The sequence below is a fragment of the Epinephelus fuscoguttatus genome, linkage group LG6, assembly GCF_011397635.1.
Source record: "Epinephelus fuscoguttatus linkage group LG6, E.fuscoguttatus.final_Chr_v1".
In the NCBI taxonomy this organism is placed as follows: Eukaryota; Metazoa; Chordata; class Actinopteri; order Perciformes; family Serranidae; genus Epinephelus; species Epinephelus fuscoguttatus.
The window spans coordinates 42,151,910-42,165,611 of record NC_064757.1 but is presented as its reverse complement, the minus strand read 5'-3'; the positions used below and the strand labels follow the sequence as shown (position 1 = coordinate 42,165,611).

The window sequence follows — 13,702 nt, the reverse complement described above, 5'->3', positions numbered from 1 at the left end:
AACTAATAACAGGAGATGTCAGATTCTGCCCTTACATTGCATGTTATTATTTTATTCTGCTTTATATTTATATTGTACAGCGTTATGATAAACTTTATTCCAGACTCAAGTCCATATAAGATACATACAAAAACACAGACAGTACAATAAAAACAACACAACAAGTAGGTTTAAAACACTTAAATTTTACTTAAAGTTCACTTCACTTAAAGTTTAAAACTTCTTCTCATTTTTATATTGATCCCATCCAACAAAATGATGTTCATTCAGCAAGACTTTTTTTGGTCCATGTCTAAAAATAAATACATTTGACATGTGATTTTGTTGTTGTTTGTCTTTTTATTTTATTTTTGCCAGTGCCATACAGCAACAATGCTTGGGGATGTGGCCTTTTACAAATTTGAAAATACTGTAAGAATGTCACTTTTATAGAATTGGCTTCTTTATTTTATAATGTATGATTAATGTCTACATCAACAAATGTTAACCATAGAATCGTATCGAATCGTATCAAATCGAATTGTATCAAACCGTATCGGTCCTACACTGTATCAAATCATATCGAATCGTTCTGTATTAAAAATATATTGTTTTTGAATCGTATCCTAACCCGTGTATCTAGATATGTATCGAATCGTCTATCACAGAGAGATTCCCAACCCTGCTACCAAGACTCTGTGACGTCTATGGTTATTGCTCGTTCATTGTTTGTTTATCTTCCGACTTTGCTCTAGTAACAGTGAAGATGGCGACTGAGAGAGAAAGACACTCTGTCGAAATGATCGTCATTGAACAACAAATGCTCTCATTACAAATGTTACGACGACGACTAAGAGAGAGAGGTGACTGCGCTGATGGTCTGTACGCCCATTGAATGGCTTGAGGCGGTTGTTGTGGTACTGCAGCAGGAAGCGAACCCTCGTGAAATGCCAGAAAATGAGTAGTTTGAAGGACCAGTCATAGCTCTTGCGGTCTGTGTTGGGTCTGTGTTGCCTCGACGCGCGGTTACAATTTTTTGGAGGTGCACTCAGCGTCTCTGCGTTGGTCGCAGAGGGATACAACACCTCCGCAAAGCCCTCTGCGTCGTAGGTGCACAGAAGCATAACCCTTGCTTAAATTGATATTTAAGATGTGGTGGGCGTCACAATGGATTGACATTCAACTAATTTCTAATATTTTCAGTTTACTAAATATATTACGTTTGCCTAGCTAAATGACTTTTTTTCATATTCATTTTTTGCCAATAAGGTTTAGAAAAGATTTTTTGGAGAGATATGTCAGACTCTGATCTTAACGAATCCAAGTTTTTTTGCTGATTAGACTCACACTGGAAATGGAACTGGATATCACAGCCTAAACTTTTGGATCTTGCCAATTAAATGAATTGAAAAAAGTCTCCAAAGAGCAAATACAATTAAATTTGTCATCTGTTAAAACAATTCACCATCTGGCTGAAAGTAGGAGTCATATTTTTCTGAGGTTTGTAAGCCAAACAGGTTGAGAAGCACTTGTCCCTTATCGACAACAGTGGCTTTTGAATGGAATTAAGATTTAGTTTTAAGAAAACATATGTAGCAAGATGACTGTTTAAGAAATCCGACAGATCAATGAGATGAAATGCCTGCCTTTTCCTTGTGGAGTGTTTATGAATTTTTCATAAGTCATTGATGTCGGGCTTTTTGTTGTTATTTCTGTTTCGCTGTCATCATTAGAGAAACAGTTCTGTTGTTACATGAGAATCCCAGTCATTGTTTGTCTGAGTCTGTTCTCATGGAGGTATGTTCACCCTTCACTCAAGTTCATTGTTGACATAGCATGTCAGAGTTCAGTGTAGTCAGTGTGGGTTAGTGACAGACAGCTTTGTGTTGTCATTGGTTGAAGCCAGTCTCCTGTACAGTGAGGGGCCTTTTGTGTTGTTTAGGGGTCCCTTATTTGTCCAGGAAGTTGGTATGCTGGGCACAAAGCCCCTCTAAAATAAATCATTCCATCCAGAGCCACTCAGGAGAATAATACACTCAATAGTGTACCACTTCCGTGGCTGGCATAGTTATGGTAGGCAACAAAAGCCCCAGGGTGGTGATTTAGTGAGAATCTGATCCTGGAGCATATGGCTTCAGTCAGTCCCAGAACAGGCCTGCAGGCTGACATGGAGCATTTGATAGGATGGCCTGGGCCTCTATCTTTTCTTAACTTTCCAAAAGCCACCTCCCCTCCGGAGACACAGTGCCGGCTGCCATGATCGGGCAAATAGTTAGTTTCTAATGATGGTCAGGTAACAGCTGGAGAGGGGAATAATGGAAAGGATTGTCAAGAATTCAGTGCAAGGATGTGCTGTGATTCTGTTAAGTCGAATGTGGGGTTAGACTCAGGCTGTCGTGGTGATGGAATTTCCCCTGCAGTTATTAAGGATGGTGCACCATGATATGTGCTATTACTGCCATTTTTTTTTGTTTTTTTTGCAAATGACTTAATTTATCCTGATTTTAGTGATTTGTAAATAAACCTTGTTAGGCTACTGTTGGGAATATTGTTGATTTTTAAAAGACAAAGATGACACAGTTATGAAACAGATTAAATACTTGTTTATTGTTAAATGCAGAATACATAAGGGCAATAGAGCGCACAATATTTTGGTTGCGTCTGGTTGCTATGAGACAGAGGATCCGCGAAAGTTAAAATGTCAGCAGAAGGTAGAGTACCTACTGGCCCTTGACCTTGGTCTGTGTGGGTCTAGTATTAGTTTCTTGTCCGTTGTTGTTGTTTGGTGATGTGATGGTTGGTCTTTGTGGTATTTGTCCCGACCCTGAAGTGACAATGATGAGCGGCTGCAGCTCAAAGTTAATGTTTTTTTTTAACTCTCGGTGACCAGAAAAAAAGAGCAAACGTGCAACAGCTGGCACTCAGTAGTGAGTTTGATTTGCTCATGCCATATTTTTACACCAATTCCTTATCAAACAAAAAACTGCACACCTTCTGAATTCAAATTTTTCTCCTTTTCGAACTAAGACTAGCTTAATTGCCTTGTGCACTCATTGTTAAACCCCCCAGACTGAAACTCAACAGGAACAAGATAAAACTCATCAAAACTGTCTTGGTTAGTCTTTCCATTGCTCTACCAATTTCTTGATCTGGTTTGATCAAAATAAACCAATAATTCACAGAGTTAGAAGTGAAAATATGATGGCTCTACTTCACATTGATTTTTCCTGTGCTGTGTCTTACTCGTTTTTTGAAGACAAGCCATTAAATTAGCAAAATAAAATGAGAAAAATTGACCCAGCCAGTAACCGATATATTTGTCCAAACCCCAACCTGACTCTGATGGATACTACATGACTTTTGCAGGTCCAAAACAAATCCTGACTTTGTCACGAGGTGTCCCAGACACTGGGTTGGGTTTTGTAATATATTGTGCACAACAACAAGATGCTTGTTGTTGGAGCACCTAAGAGATGAGCAGATTATTCGCTCCAGCCGTGCATCTCTGGAATAATCTTGTAATCAGTACACCTCATCTGACATCACTTCACTTCACTCCCAGTCAACATGCCAACAGTCTCAGCATGAAATATCATGTAGTCTGCTGTGAGGCAACACAGAGGGAGTGAATTTGGTTTTTAGGATGTTAAGTGTAGCTCTTCAGTTGCTCTGTTTTTGTGCTAAGGTTAGCTTTTCTTTTTGCATCTTGTCCATGCATGCTTAAACAGCCTGCTCCTTTCAGCCTTTTGGCCCTTTGCCCGAGCAAATGGATTTTGCCTTGTAAAGTCTGTCACCCAGCTCAAGCAACCCCCACATCTTCTTGCTTCCTTCCTGGCCTCAAGTTTGATCTTTACTACATCTGCATCCTACATTGTGTCAAAGCAGTATATAATGCTTAAGATTTGCACAATATGACTCACAGGTAGCTTTTACTTATATGGCAGGTTCATAAAGCACACTCTGCATCACGTAACATGACCAGTGATGGGATGTAACTAACTACATTCACCCAAATAATTTACTTATGTAAAAAATTGACTAACTTTACATGAGTGTTTCAATTTTATGTTCCTTAATACGTCTACTTAACTCCATCTCAGAGGTAAATATTTTAATTTTTGACTGTTTGTTGACTGTGATAAACTGAAAGATGAAGTGTTCCTTTGTGTTGATAAACTTCTACTTCTTCAGCTGAATGAACTCTTTAAAAACTTTCTTGAATCAGCTGGAAAATGCATCGTCACAAAGCTGGAAACAGGGCTGTTTTTCTGACACCATGAAAAGTTGACTTTTTAAAGATCTGTGGTTCTCACAGGACAGCCATGCAACAAATATATGATGATCTAATAGAACATGATGCGTTGCTGTAGATTAAACTACCCAACATTATATAAAGGAGTTAAAATGAGCACAACATCTTAAACATCTACAGCAGAATGTCACACACACATTAATGTAGCAGTAATATTAATCCAAAAACATCAGATATAGAACATTTTACTGCGCAATGAGTGCTTTTAATTACATACTTTAAAGGTTAAGTGTGTAGGATTTAGAGGGTATACTGGCAGAAAAGGAATATAATATTCAAAACTGTGTTTTCATTAGGTTATAATCACCTGAAAATAAGAATCACAGTGTTTTTGTTACCTTAATATGAGCTGTTTACACAGAGAGTGGGTCTTCTACCACAGAGTTCTACAGTAGCTCAGAACAGACAATTCAAACATAAGCCCCTTTTACACTGCCGGATTTTCAGGGAATGTTGGGCCATTTTGCTGGCAAGCTGTGAGCGTTTAGACACACAGAGCCGGATTGGCAAGTTGATCCGAGGTGCCCAATTTTCCGCCGCGTAGGGTAGACATATTGGAGGAACCTTTTTGGTTTAAACAGAACGAGGCGCCCTTCCGCAGCAGGAGGGGCTGTTGATGACTTGTGGGAGGAGCTTTTGATGACGCTGCACGTGCGACCCACTGGCGATGGATAAACAGGAAACAGCTGATAGCAGGAATTAGCAAGCAGCTAGTAACAAGAGGGAAACACACACCTGACAGACACTGTAAAGATGAGCAACTGGGGAGACAAGGAATTGTGCGCCCTCCTTGTCCCCGCAAACGAAGAGGCCATTAACCGTCAGATGACGGGGACGGTGAAGGACGGGCTGACTTAAGAGAGAATCACCGAAGGACTGACCAGCCGCAGCTTCCCTCCCACGTCACTGTTTACGTCACACGCTGAGCTACACGTTTTGTTACTTGCTCACGCCCCCCACTGCCCCGAAAAAGGCACATTCTGTATAAACAAAAGAAGGCTGGCGGCATTTCGCTGCACTCACCGCTTTTGTTTTTATACTGCCAATGCTGAAAGAAGACTGATTGGGCTTTCTTGCAAATTTGCACAATTCCTATCTAAAGGGCTAATGGCTCTCGATAGGATTATTCGCCTTTTTGCATCGGAAAACGCAGTTCTCCTACATGCTTGGCATACCAGAGATGTTTCACTTCTGCAACCTCACGGCTGTATGTCAGTAAATCCTACACGCTTGACCTTTTTAAGTGATTTTTGCTGATGGTAGTTAAATACTTTTACTGAAGTAAGGTCTTGAATGCAGAACTTTTGCTTCTAGTGAAGTGTATTTGCAGAGTGGTAGTGGTACTCTTGCTGCAGTAAAGGATCTAGATATTTCTCCCACCACTAAATAACGACCGAATTTCATCTTAAAGACAGTTTTCATAAATGATTGCCTGCTCTTTTAAAAGTAGCTCTTTCATAAGACGATGTCATATGATTCATTTTTCTGCCTAAAGTTCACTCCCACTCCCCACAAGTCTCTGGATGGCTCTGCACTCAACTGCTTTGTTACAGGAAATCAATTTAAGCTTGGCCCAGCGGTTTGGAGTGACCATCAAGCTAACCTTAGCACACAGGGCAGACCAAGGCAAATCGATAAACAGCATTCAGGAGGCGTAAACAGCTCTGGCTCTTGTACTTTGTCTTGGCAGAATTTCTGTTTCTGTTCTGTCTTTTTTTCGGAGGTGGCAGCAGGTCTGATACTTGGTAGCTCCATTTATACATGCAGCAAATTTCATCTTTTCATTGTTATTATTCTATTTCAGTTTTTTTTTTGCCCAGCATCAGTGATATTTCAAGTTGTTGTGCTGAAATTCTCTGACACATTTCTGTTTCTGTATTGTTCCCCTTGCAATGGGTTTTTGATCACATTCTGCTATTGTTACCTGTTTCAGCAGCATCAGCATAACGTTTTAGAAGCTGCTTGTTGTCTCATCAGCAGTTTATGTTTTTATTGTCTATTTTTTTTATTGTTTGTCTGTATGCAGCCAACCCTGACCTTGTGACTGTCAGCAATTTATATGTTAATCTCTGGATCAGTGGCATCAAAAATCACGACGGTCTTATATGTTCCTGAAATGAGGGTGAAAACTAGATGACACAGAATAGACCAAAACCAAAATATACTGTCACTTTGTTGGTGTTTCATGGCAGTTTCTCATTTGCTCCATTGAATGCGGTCTTGCTTTATTTCCAGCTGCAGCTCTGCTATAGCAGGTTGTCCTCTGTCTCATTAGATAGCTGTTGATTCCCCTGTGCAGCAGAGTGGCATCAGTCACCCCCTCTAAGCTGATAATGTCTGCTACAGTAACTCTCACTGTTGTCACTACATACCAGCAAACACTACACTTCAGTTTGTTTATGTTTGTTTTGCCTGACTTTGTTTTGGCTGACTGTCGACTCTGCCATCCTCTGTTTACCGTCCTCACGGGGACACACAGGTTTAACCTGCGTGAATTATTTGTACTCTTTATGTTGCACTGTCCTCACACCAGCACAGCTTCTGAGATCTGTTTTAACATTGTGTTGATGGACTTTTCAATGAAGGCCTTTGTGTCCACTGGTCACTTCAGCTCCCCTCCACTTCTGCTCATTCTCGATCCAAAGCTACGCTGTTTTTCAGCTGACCTAAGGTAACTTGTTAGGCAACAAGCGCACCATTGTCGATCCTTTCTTTCTTCTCCTCAGTCGGTGGACTTTGATGCTCAACACTCAGTGACTCAGTGATCCCCTCTAATGAGACCGGGGACTGTCCCATCACAGTGCTAGAGTCCATTCACCCAGAGAGGCACACAGGACAGTGACAACAGCTACTGGCACTCTAGCTAAACACCTCGTCCCTGTCAACACAGTTCACTCCTACACCAGAAACCAAGCTTCCCACTGAAAATTCGCTTCACATCTCATTCCTGTTAAACCTTGCTAGGTTTTATAAAGCAAATAGCTTAATTTACTCCAGGATTACACTCAATTGGAGTCAGTCCAATGCAAGCTAAAGGAGCTTAGCCTACTTGAAATGAGACCAGTTAGCTGCTGTAAAAATATCAGCTCTTGGCGGCTGTCTATAAATCCTAGATTACATTTTATCTGACTGATGTTTCTACCCTGATGTTGAGTATATTTGGTCTTTTTTTCAGCACTGCCCTGTTTTGTACTCACATTCACACCTCACAGCAGTCACAGTCTCAACAAAAATGGCAATGTGTGTGAGAAATAAGATGTTTTGGGTGAAAAATGTGATTTACCATGTGTGTGCAAAGTGTATTTGTGACATGGTTAACCGTAAAATGTCTTTGCAATTGCTGCTGTCATGCAGGAACATAAGCCATAGTCTGATATTCAAGTCTCGTGTGAGCATTGCCTAATTTATTATTTATGGCCAGTTAGCAGTTTTCTATGTGGTATTCGTGATAACCACCACCCTGTGAATTAATTTTCAAGTGTGAAATATACCTTAGTATGCTGATGTAATGCTAACGCGTCATCTTGTATTTTTCCAGGGGGCTTCTCGGTGGTGTTTCTGGCTCGTACACACAGTGGTGTCCGCTGTGCTCTCAAAAGGATGTACGTCAACAACGTCCCAGACCTGAATGTGTACAAGAGAGAGATCACTATCATGGTGAGAGCAGCATCACGATGTTTGGTTGTGTAGTTACAGATGTTATCTCTCAGCCCAACCTTAGTCTTCTTCCGTCTTGCTTTTATAATAGAGCTTGATTTTAAATTTGCTCAGTGCACACAAATATTAATCATAGCGCAGGAAATTAAGATATAACCTTTGCCTAATTGTGCAGCTAGTTGTGGTAATGTTTGATTGGAAATCTTTTTGAAAAGGAAATTTGCGGTGTGAATTAAACACAGTCTGTTGAAGATGAAAATAAAAGAATCAGCTCATAATATTCCTGATCACACTGTTTATCCCCATGTTCTACTAATTCTTGGTATTACACTTCCTTCCTGCCCTCCATGGGCTGGAAAAATGATTTCTGTCACTTCTTGTGCTCTGAGGGCTTCATTTGTACTTGAAGACACTGTGCTCATTATTTGAAAATTTCATGAGGGCATTCTCAGTTATCGGGTATTTAATTTAAGGACATAATTCCTGTTTGAAATGGGACACATGCCCTCATAAAGTTGCATGCCCTCGTAAAGCAAGGTGCATATAAATGGCTTCATTCCATCTTCCTGACCTGTCCTGTTTGCCAACATTTCCAGTTTGGCAAGAGCAAAAGCCTTTTGGCTGTGTCCTGGGTGACATTGTATTAATGCACCTGGTCCATTGACTAATACGTTTGATCTATTACACAGAGTGGGCACCTCCATGATTACAGCAGATAATTCAAGGTGTTTCATGTCATTCAAAGTTGGATATTCTCATTTATTCTGTAACCAAGCAGACGCGTACGTCTTGGACAACAGCAGATGTCTCGTCTTGAACGTTTGACCTCAGTGTGTCAGCGGACAGCTCACTCTGAGCTGTTTGGCCAGCTTTGTGTGTCTGTTCATTTGCCTCATATCAGCTGTGAAATACTCACCCACACAGCTGACCTTAAACACTGACACAGTTCTGGCCTGTTGGGACGTTGGCCTAAGGTGTGTCGGTTTCTACAACACACTGCAAGTCTCTTTTCATGCTGGTGTTTAACAACAACAAGCAAAAACGCTGCGATGCTTTAATCCAGCGAATGAATCAAGTTAAGAGCGATTAGTGGAGTTAAGAGCTCAGCATGGTGTTGGGACACAAATAAATACAAAAAGCTTTCTTACCACACACAGTAGCTCGATGGCAAAGATGAGATTGGACTCAAATGAACTGGATGTTTAACTTTTGGGATGTGTTTTTTGATGAAGCAATCACCAGCTGTTTGTTTGTAAATGTGGATGTGGTTTCCATAGATTAACACTGCTCTACGTGGCAAAACCAGGAGGTAAACACAATTGTCTCAACTTGATTATGAGGCAAAGTTTATGTGCTTTAAAGTTAGATGTTTAGATGGTGTATCTTTTTGTCTTCCTTAAACTAATTGAGTTTGAATGTTTGTAACATTAGACATTACAATCTGTACCATATCTAACGTGATTGACTTGTCTGACCTCTTTAATTTATATTATTTAAAAAGACATGAAGAAACAGCAGAGCATTCTTCCAGGCTGCACTTTTTCTTTATGTTGATTTGAGCATTGAGTAGCAGCCTCCCTCAGCTAAACAAATATAGCAGCAAAACGACACAAGTCCAAACGTGAATACTCATGAGCGCTTACTAAGAAAGGACAAAACACTGTGTACACAATCCACACAATCACCTCAATAGCTACCTTGTGTTTTTGTCTGTTTTCTTTTTTGAGGCTTTGTAACAATTAAATCCTGGAGTTGCACAGTCTCTCCTTCTTGAATGCTTCTATGTGTTTGTGTCCTGATCAGTTTCATGTTTTCCTCCTGTATGTAGAAAGAGCTGTCAGGCCACAAGAACATTGTCGGATACCTGGACTCCACAATCAACGCTGTGTCGGACAGCGTCTGGGAGGTCCTGATCCTCATGGAATACTGTAAAGGTACTGTTTTATACTTATTTAATTCAGCTTCATTATAGTTTATGTTTATAATGTCTGACTTCTTATATTAATTGCGTCAGGGTAAGTAAGCTAGTAAGCTAAGTAAGCTGCCGTCCCCATACCTGAATTGCCTCCCCTGTCTAAGCTTTGATTAATCGTGACTATTTCTCACTGGGGCTTCGATGCCCAAAATCTGGTATTTGGGACAGCCCTAGTAGTTAAAGAGGCTTGTTGCTTTGTTGCTGCCTCTGTCCTTTGTGTGGCCCATCTATTGATCGTGGCAGCTATCTGGCTCAGCTTGGCTTTTTGGGAGGCTATTTTGAGCGGTTTTGCCCTCATTGGATGAGTTTACATGCAAACATGACTCTGATTAATGAGAATATTCAGATAGATACATCTTGTACATGGTGACATATTTAGTTTACTTAACAACAGTTTGAAGCATTTGTTTTGCTCATGGCCGTCTTATTGTCCTCGAAACATGTTTTCCCAATTTTTATTAATTTATTGACGGCTTATTATGGTCACAAAAAAGTATGACCTCAGCTGACTTGTACTGATAATACCAAAAGATCTATGATGCTTCGATACAATATGCCATGTCATAAATATTGAGTTTTAATTAAGTCAAGTTCAGCTTGAAGGTTGTTACAAGTATGTTTAATCAGGACAACTGCAAACTATCTCAGCTGGAAGATTTAGTTTGCAAGAACACCAAAGTGCTGGCTGGGACTATGGTTACCCAGCCTGAGCTGATGAGTCCTAAAGCTCTCCGTCCACCTCTCTCTTGCAGCGGGTCAGGTGGTGAAGCAGATGAACCAACGGCTGAATGTGGGCTTCAGTGAGGCAGAGGTCCTCCACATCTTCTGTGACACCTGCGAGGCCGTGGCCCGCCTGCATCAATGCAAGACGCCCGTCATCCACAGAGACCTCAAGGTGAGAAGAGAGTTACTCCCTGCTCCCCATCCCCACTCTTCTTGTCTTCCTTTCTCTGTTCCCTTATTAGAACACAGTATTCTACTGGTTATATGCAACTTATGATTTTTTTTATTAGGAATGTTTTCGATTATGTAAAATGTAAGAAAAGTCCAAGGTGACATCTTCAAATTGCTTCTTTTGTCAGACCAATGGTTCAAAACCAAAGGATTTTCAATTACCAGAGATATTTGATTGAGAAAACAGCCAAATCCTTAACTTTATAAAAGTTGGAGCTCGAGAATTTTTGAAGTTTCTGCTACATAAATGACTTAAACCATTCATTGCTGTCAAATCATTTTCTGCAGAGTGACTAGTCAAGTAATGAACTTCATGCAGGGTAAAAATATAGTTTCTCCAGGGAACTATTCCTTTTAATGCACATGTAATGTGTGTATGGAAACATACAGATGTGAATGTACAGTATTATGTCAGTACTTGGTCTAATATTACAATATTGGAGCATCATCACGTAATCAGAGCAAAATTTAGCCCCAAGCTGGCGGTTACTTACCAAATGAAATCATGAAAAAGCATATATCTTAATTATTGTGTTACCAAGAGCTGTCTTATTTGTGTGAATGTTGTAGTCTCGTCCTGTTATTTTGTTCACTGTTACATGTGAGTTGTTTTGTAAACCGTCACAAATGTAAAGTTGTTGTGGACCTCAGGAAGAATAGCTGCTACATTGCAGTGGCTAATGGGGATCCTAATAAACTAAACTAAACTAATTGACTAATTAGTTAGGCATTAACTACTCTAACCCATCCATTATCCATTACCACTTATCCCATTTCAGCTGGCATTGAGCAGGATGCAGGATACACTCTGGACAGGTTGCCAGACTATCACAGGGCTGACACATAGAGACAACCATTTACACTCACGTTCACACTTAGTTATCAATTAATCTAACCTGCATGTCTTTGGACTGTGGGAGGAAGCTGGAGTACCCGGAGAAAACCCACGCTGACACAGGGAGAACATGTCAAACTACACACAGACGGGTCACAGCAGGCTTGCAAGTTTGAAACTGGAACCTTATTGCTGTAAAGTGACAGTGCTAACTACTTATTGACTAATTGGTTAGGCATTTACTTCTCTGACCCTTGACAAAAATGATAAGTAATCATGGCATTTCCTCGAGAAAAACACTAAAACCCAAAGTGCTTTGGCCAAAAGCTGAACATGCAGTACACTGGTAAAAGGTTGCACATGTTAATCCCTGAAAACAGGAACAGAATTGTTAAAAGAATATCTGGGAAGTTAAAGCAACTTCCTTAACTAAGACTTCTTTAAAAAAAGATGTCACAATACACTCAACAGTGTTTGGCAGGATCTGAAGCGTGGAGTTCTGCACTGACTCTACAGCAGCAGATTTGAAAAGATGTCGACAATATCAAAAGGAGGAACTTGTGGTTTGCCACCTTAACAGTAATTTATTCAATTTAATACCAGATAGTGTTTGTAAACTTAAGTGATGTAAATGTGCTTGGTCAGCAGAAGAAAGAACGTTTTGGTTTCACTGCTCATTCTAGCTCCTCTGCTTCCTCTTACGCTCCCCCGCTTCCTTTGCCAGCATGCTCTCTTATTTCCTCTCCTTCCTCTTATTCGATACCCCCCTACTCGTTGCTCATCCACCTCCTTTTCCTCTTTCTCCTCCACCTAATCCTGCACAGCACTTACCGTTTGTGCAGGCCAGAATAGCCGTTCCATCTTGAAATTCCTCACTAACTTTCAGCTAACTTGTTTTTTTTAGTAAGAGTAGATTTTTAAACCAAGGGTGGCTCCAAGCCAGATTTACCCTCGTTTTGCTGATGCTTGGAGGCCAGTGGTAATTTCCCAGCCACCCTGGTTGAATTCTCCTCAGTGCCCCATCAGTGGGCCGCTGTACTCTGTCCAGTTGGACAAGCCTCTAAACAGTGCGGTCCCTTCAGCTTCACAGGCCTGTCCTCTGTTCGCTGTCTGTATCTATCTGTTCAGCCTACATGGCTTACATAACATCGCAGGGATACAAAAGACCACGGAGGCCCAGTCACGCATCGCCAGGGGAAGTGAGAGTGCAAAAAAAGCCCCTTAACCCCGAGCTGTCAACAGCATTGAGACACTGTGTTGCTTTCATTAGCTCAGCTTTTTCCTTGGACAGTTTGAAATCTTTTTCTTGATACTCTTTTTGGTCTCTCCTCTTCACTTTGTCTTGCTTCTCGTGTTCCATCTTTCCTCCACCTGCCTTCATTTTTTCTGTCATTTGCTCAGCCATTCCTCACTCCTTGCTTTGCTGTTGTCATGTTGTTACTCAGGCTTGTAATCTCCCTGCTGTGGTCCTAAAAGTATCATCTAAAAACCGATGCCTGGAACCCATCTGATAACATACAAATAAGAAACACATCTGCTTTCAGTCTCACTTGTTATTGAAATGTGCCTCCTGACTGTCGGGCCACAGAACAGCTCTGATGAGGCTCCTGTGGCAGAATTACTGTAATGAGGGCTTGTCCCACTACTCCATCACTGTGTATTAAATCAGTTTGTGAGTTTTTACAAGCGACTTTATCCACTAATTGTCTTCCATGCCCATTATGATGTAATTGCGGATTAGCTTCGGCTTGGTTGTTTGTTTGTTCATCTGTGTGCCACAAACATTTCACAACAACACACAAGTCACAACTGATGTAATTTCAATAGCATTATGCGTCTCAATCATGACCACAGTCTTGCTTTTGCTAAATTATACTGGATGCAGACTGGTAATGGGGAAAAGAGCTGTTTGGTCATCGTCAGGTCATCACACATAAAAAAGATTTGACAAAACAAATGGCAGCAGCAGCAGTTTAAACCTGCAGATGTT

At 40.7% G+C, this 13,702-nt stretch overlaps 1 protein-coding gene across 2 annotated transcripts in view; it reads left to right on the top strand.

Annotated features, from left to right (window-relative positions):
• Positions 1-13,702, top strand: part of bmp2k (BMP2 inducible kinase) — a 67,376-nt gene that overhangs the window by 20,482 nt on the left and 33,192 nt on the right. For both annotated transcript variants that reach the window (XM_049579975.1, XM_049579976.1), the window contains exons 2-4: positions 7,830-7,948; positions 9,777-9,882; positions 10,676-10,818. In XM_049579975.1, the coding sequence (XP_049435932.1) occupies positions 7,830-7,948; positions 9,777-9,882; positions 10,676-10,818 (368 nt within the window). The remainder of the gene's footprint in view (positions 1-7,829; positions 7,949-9,776; positions 9,883-10,675; positions 10,819-13,702) is intronic.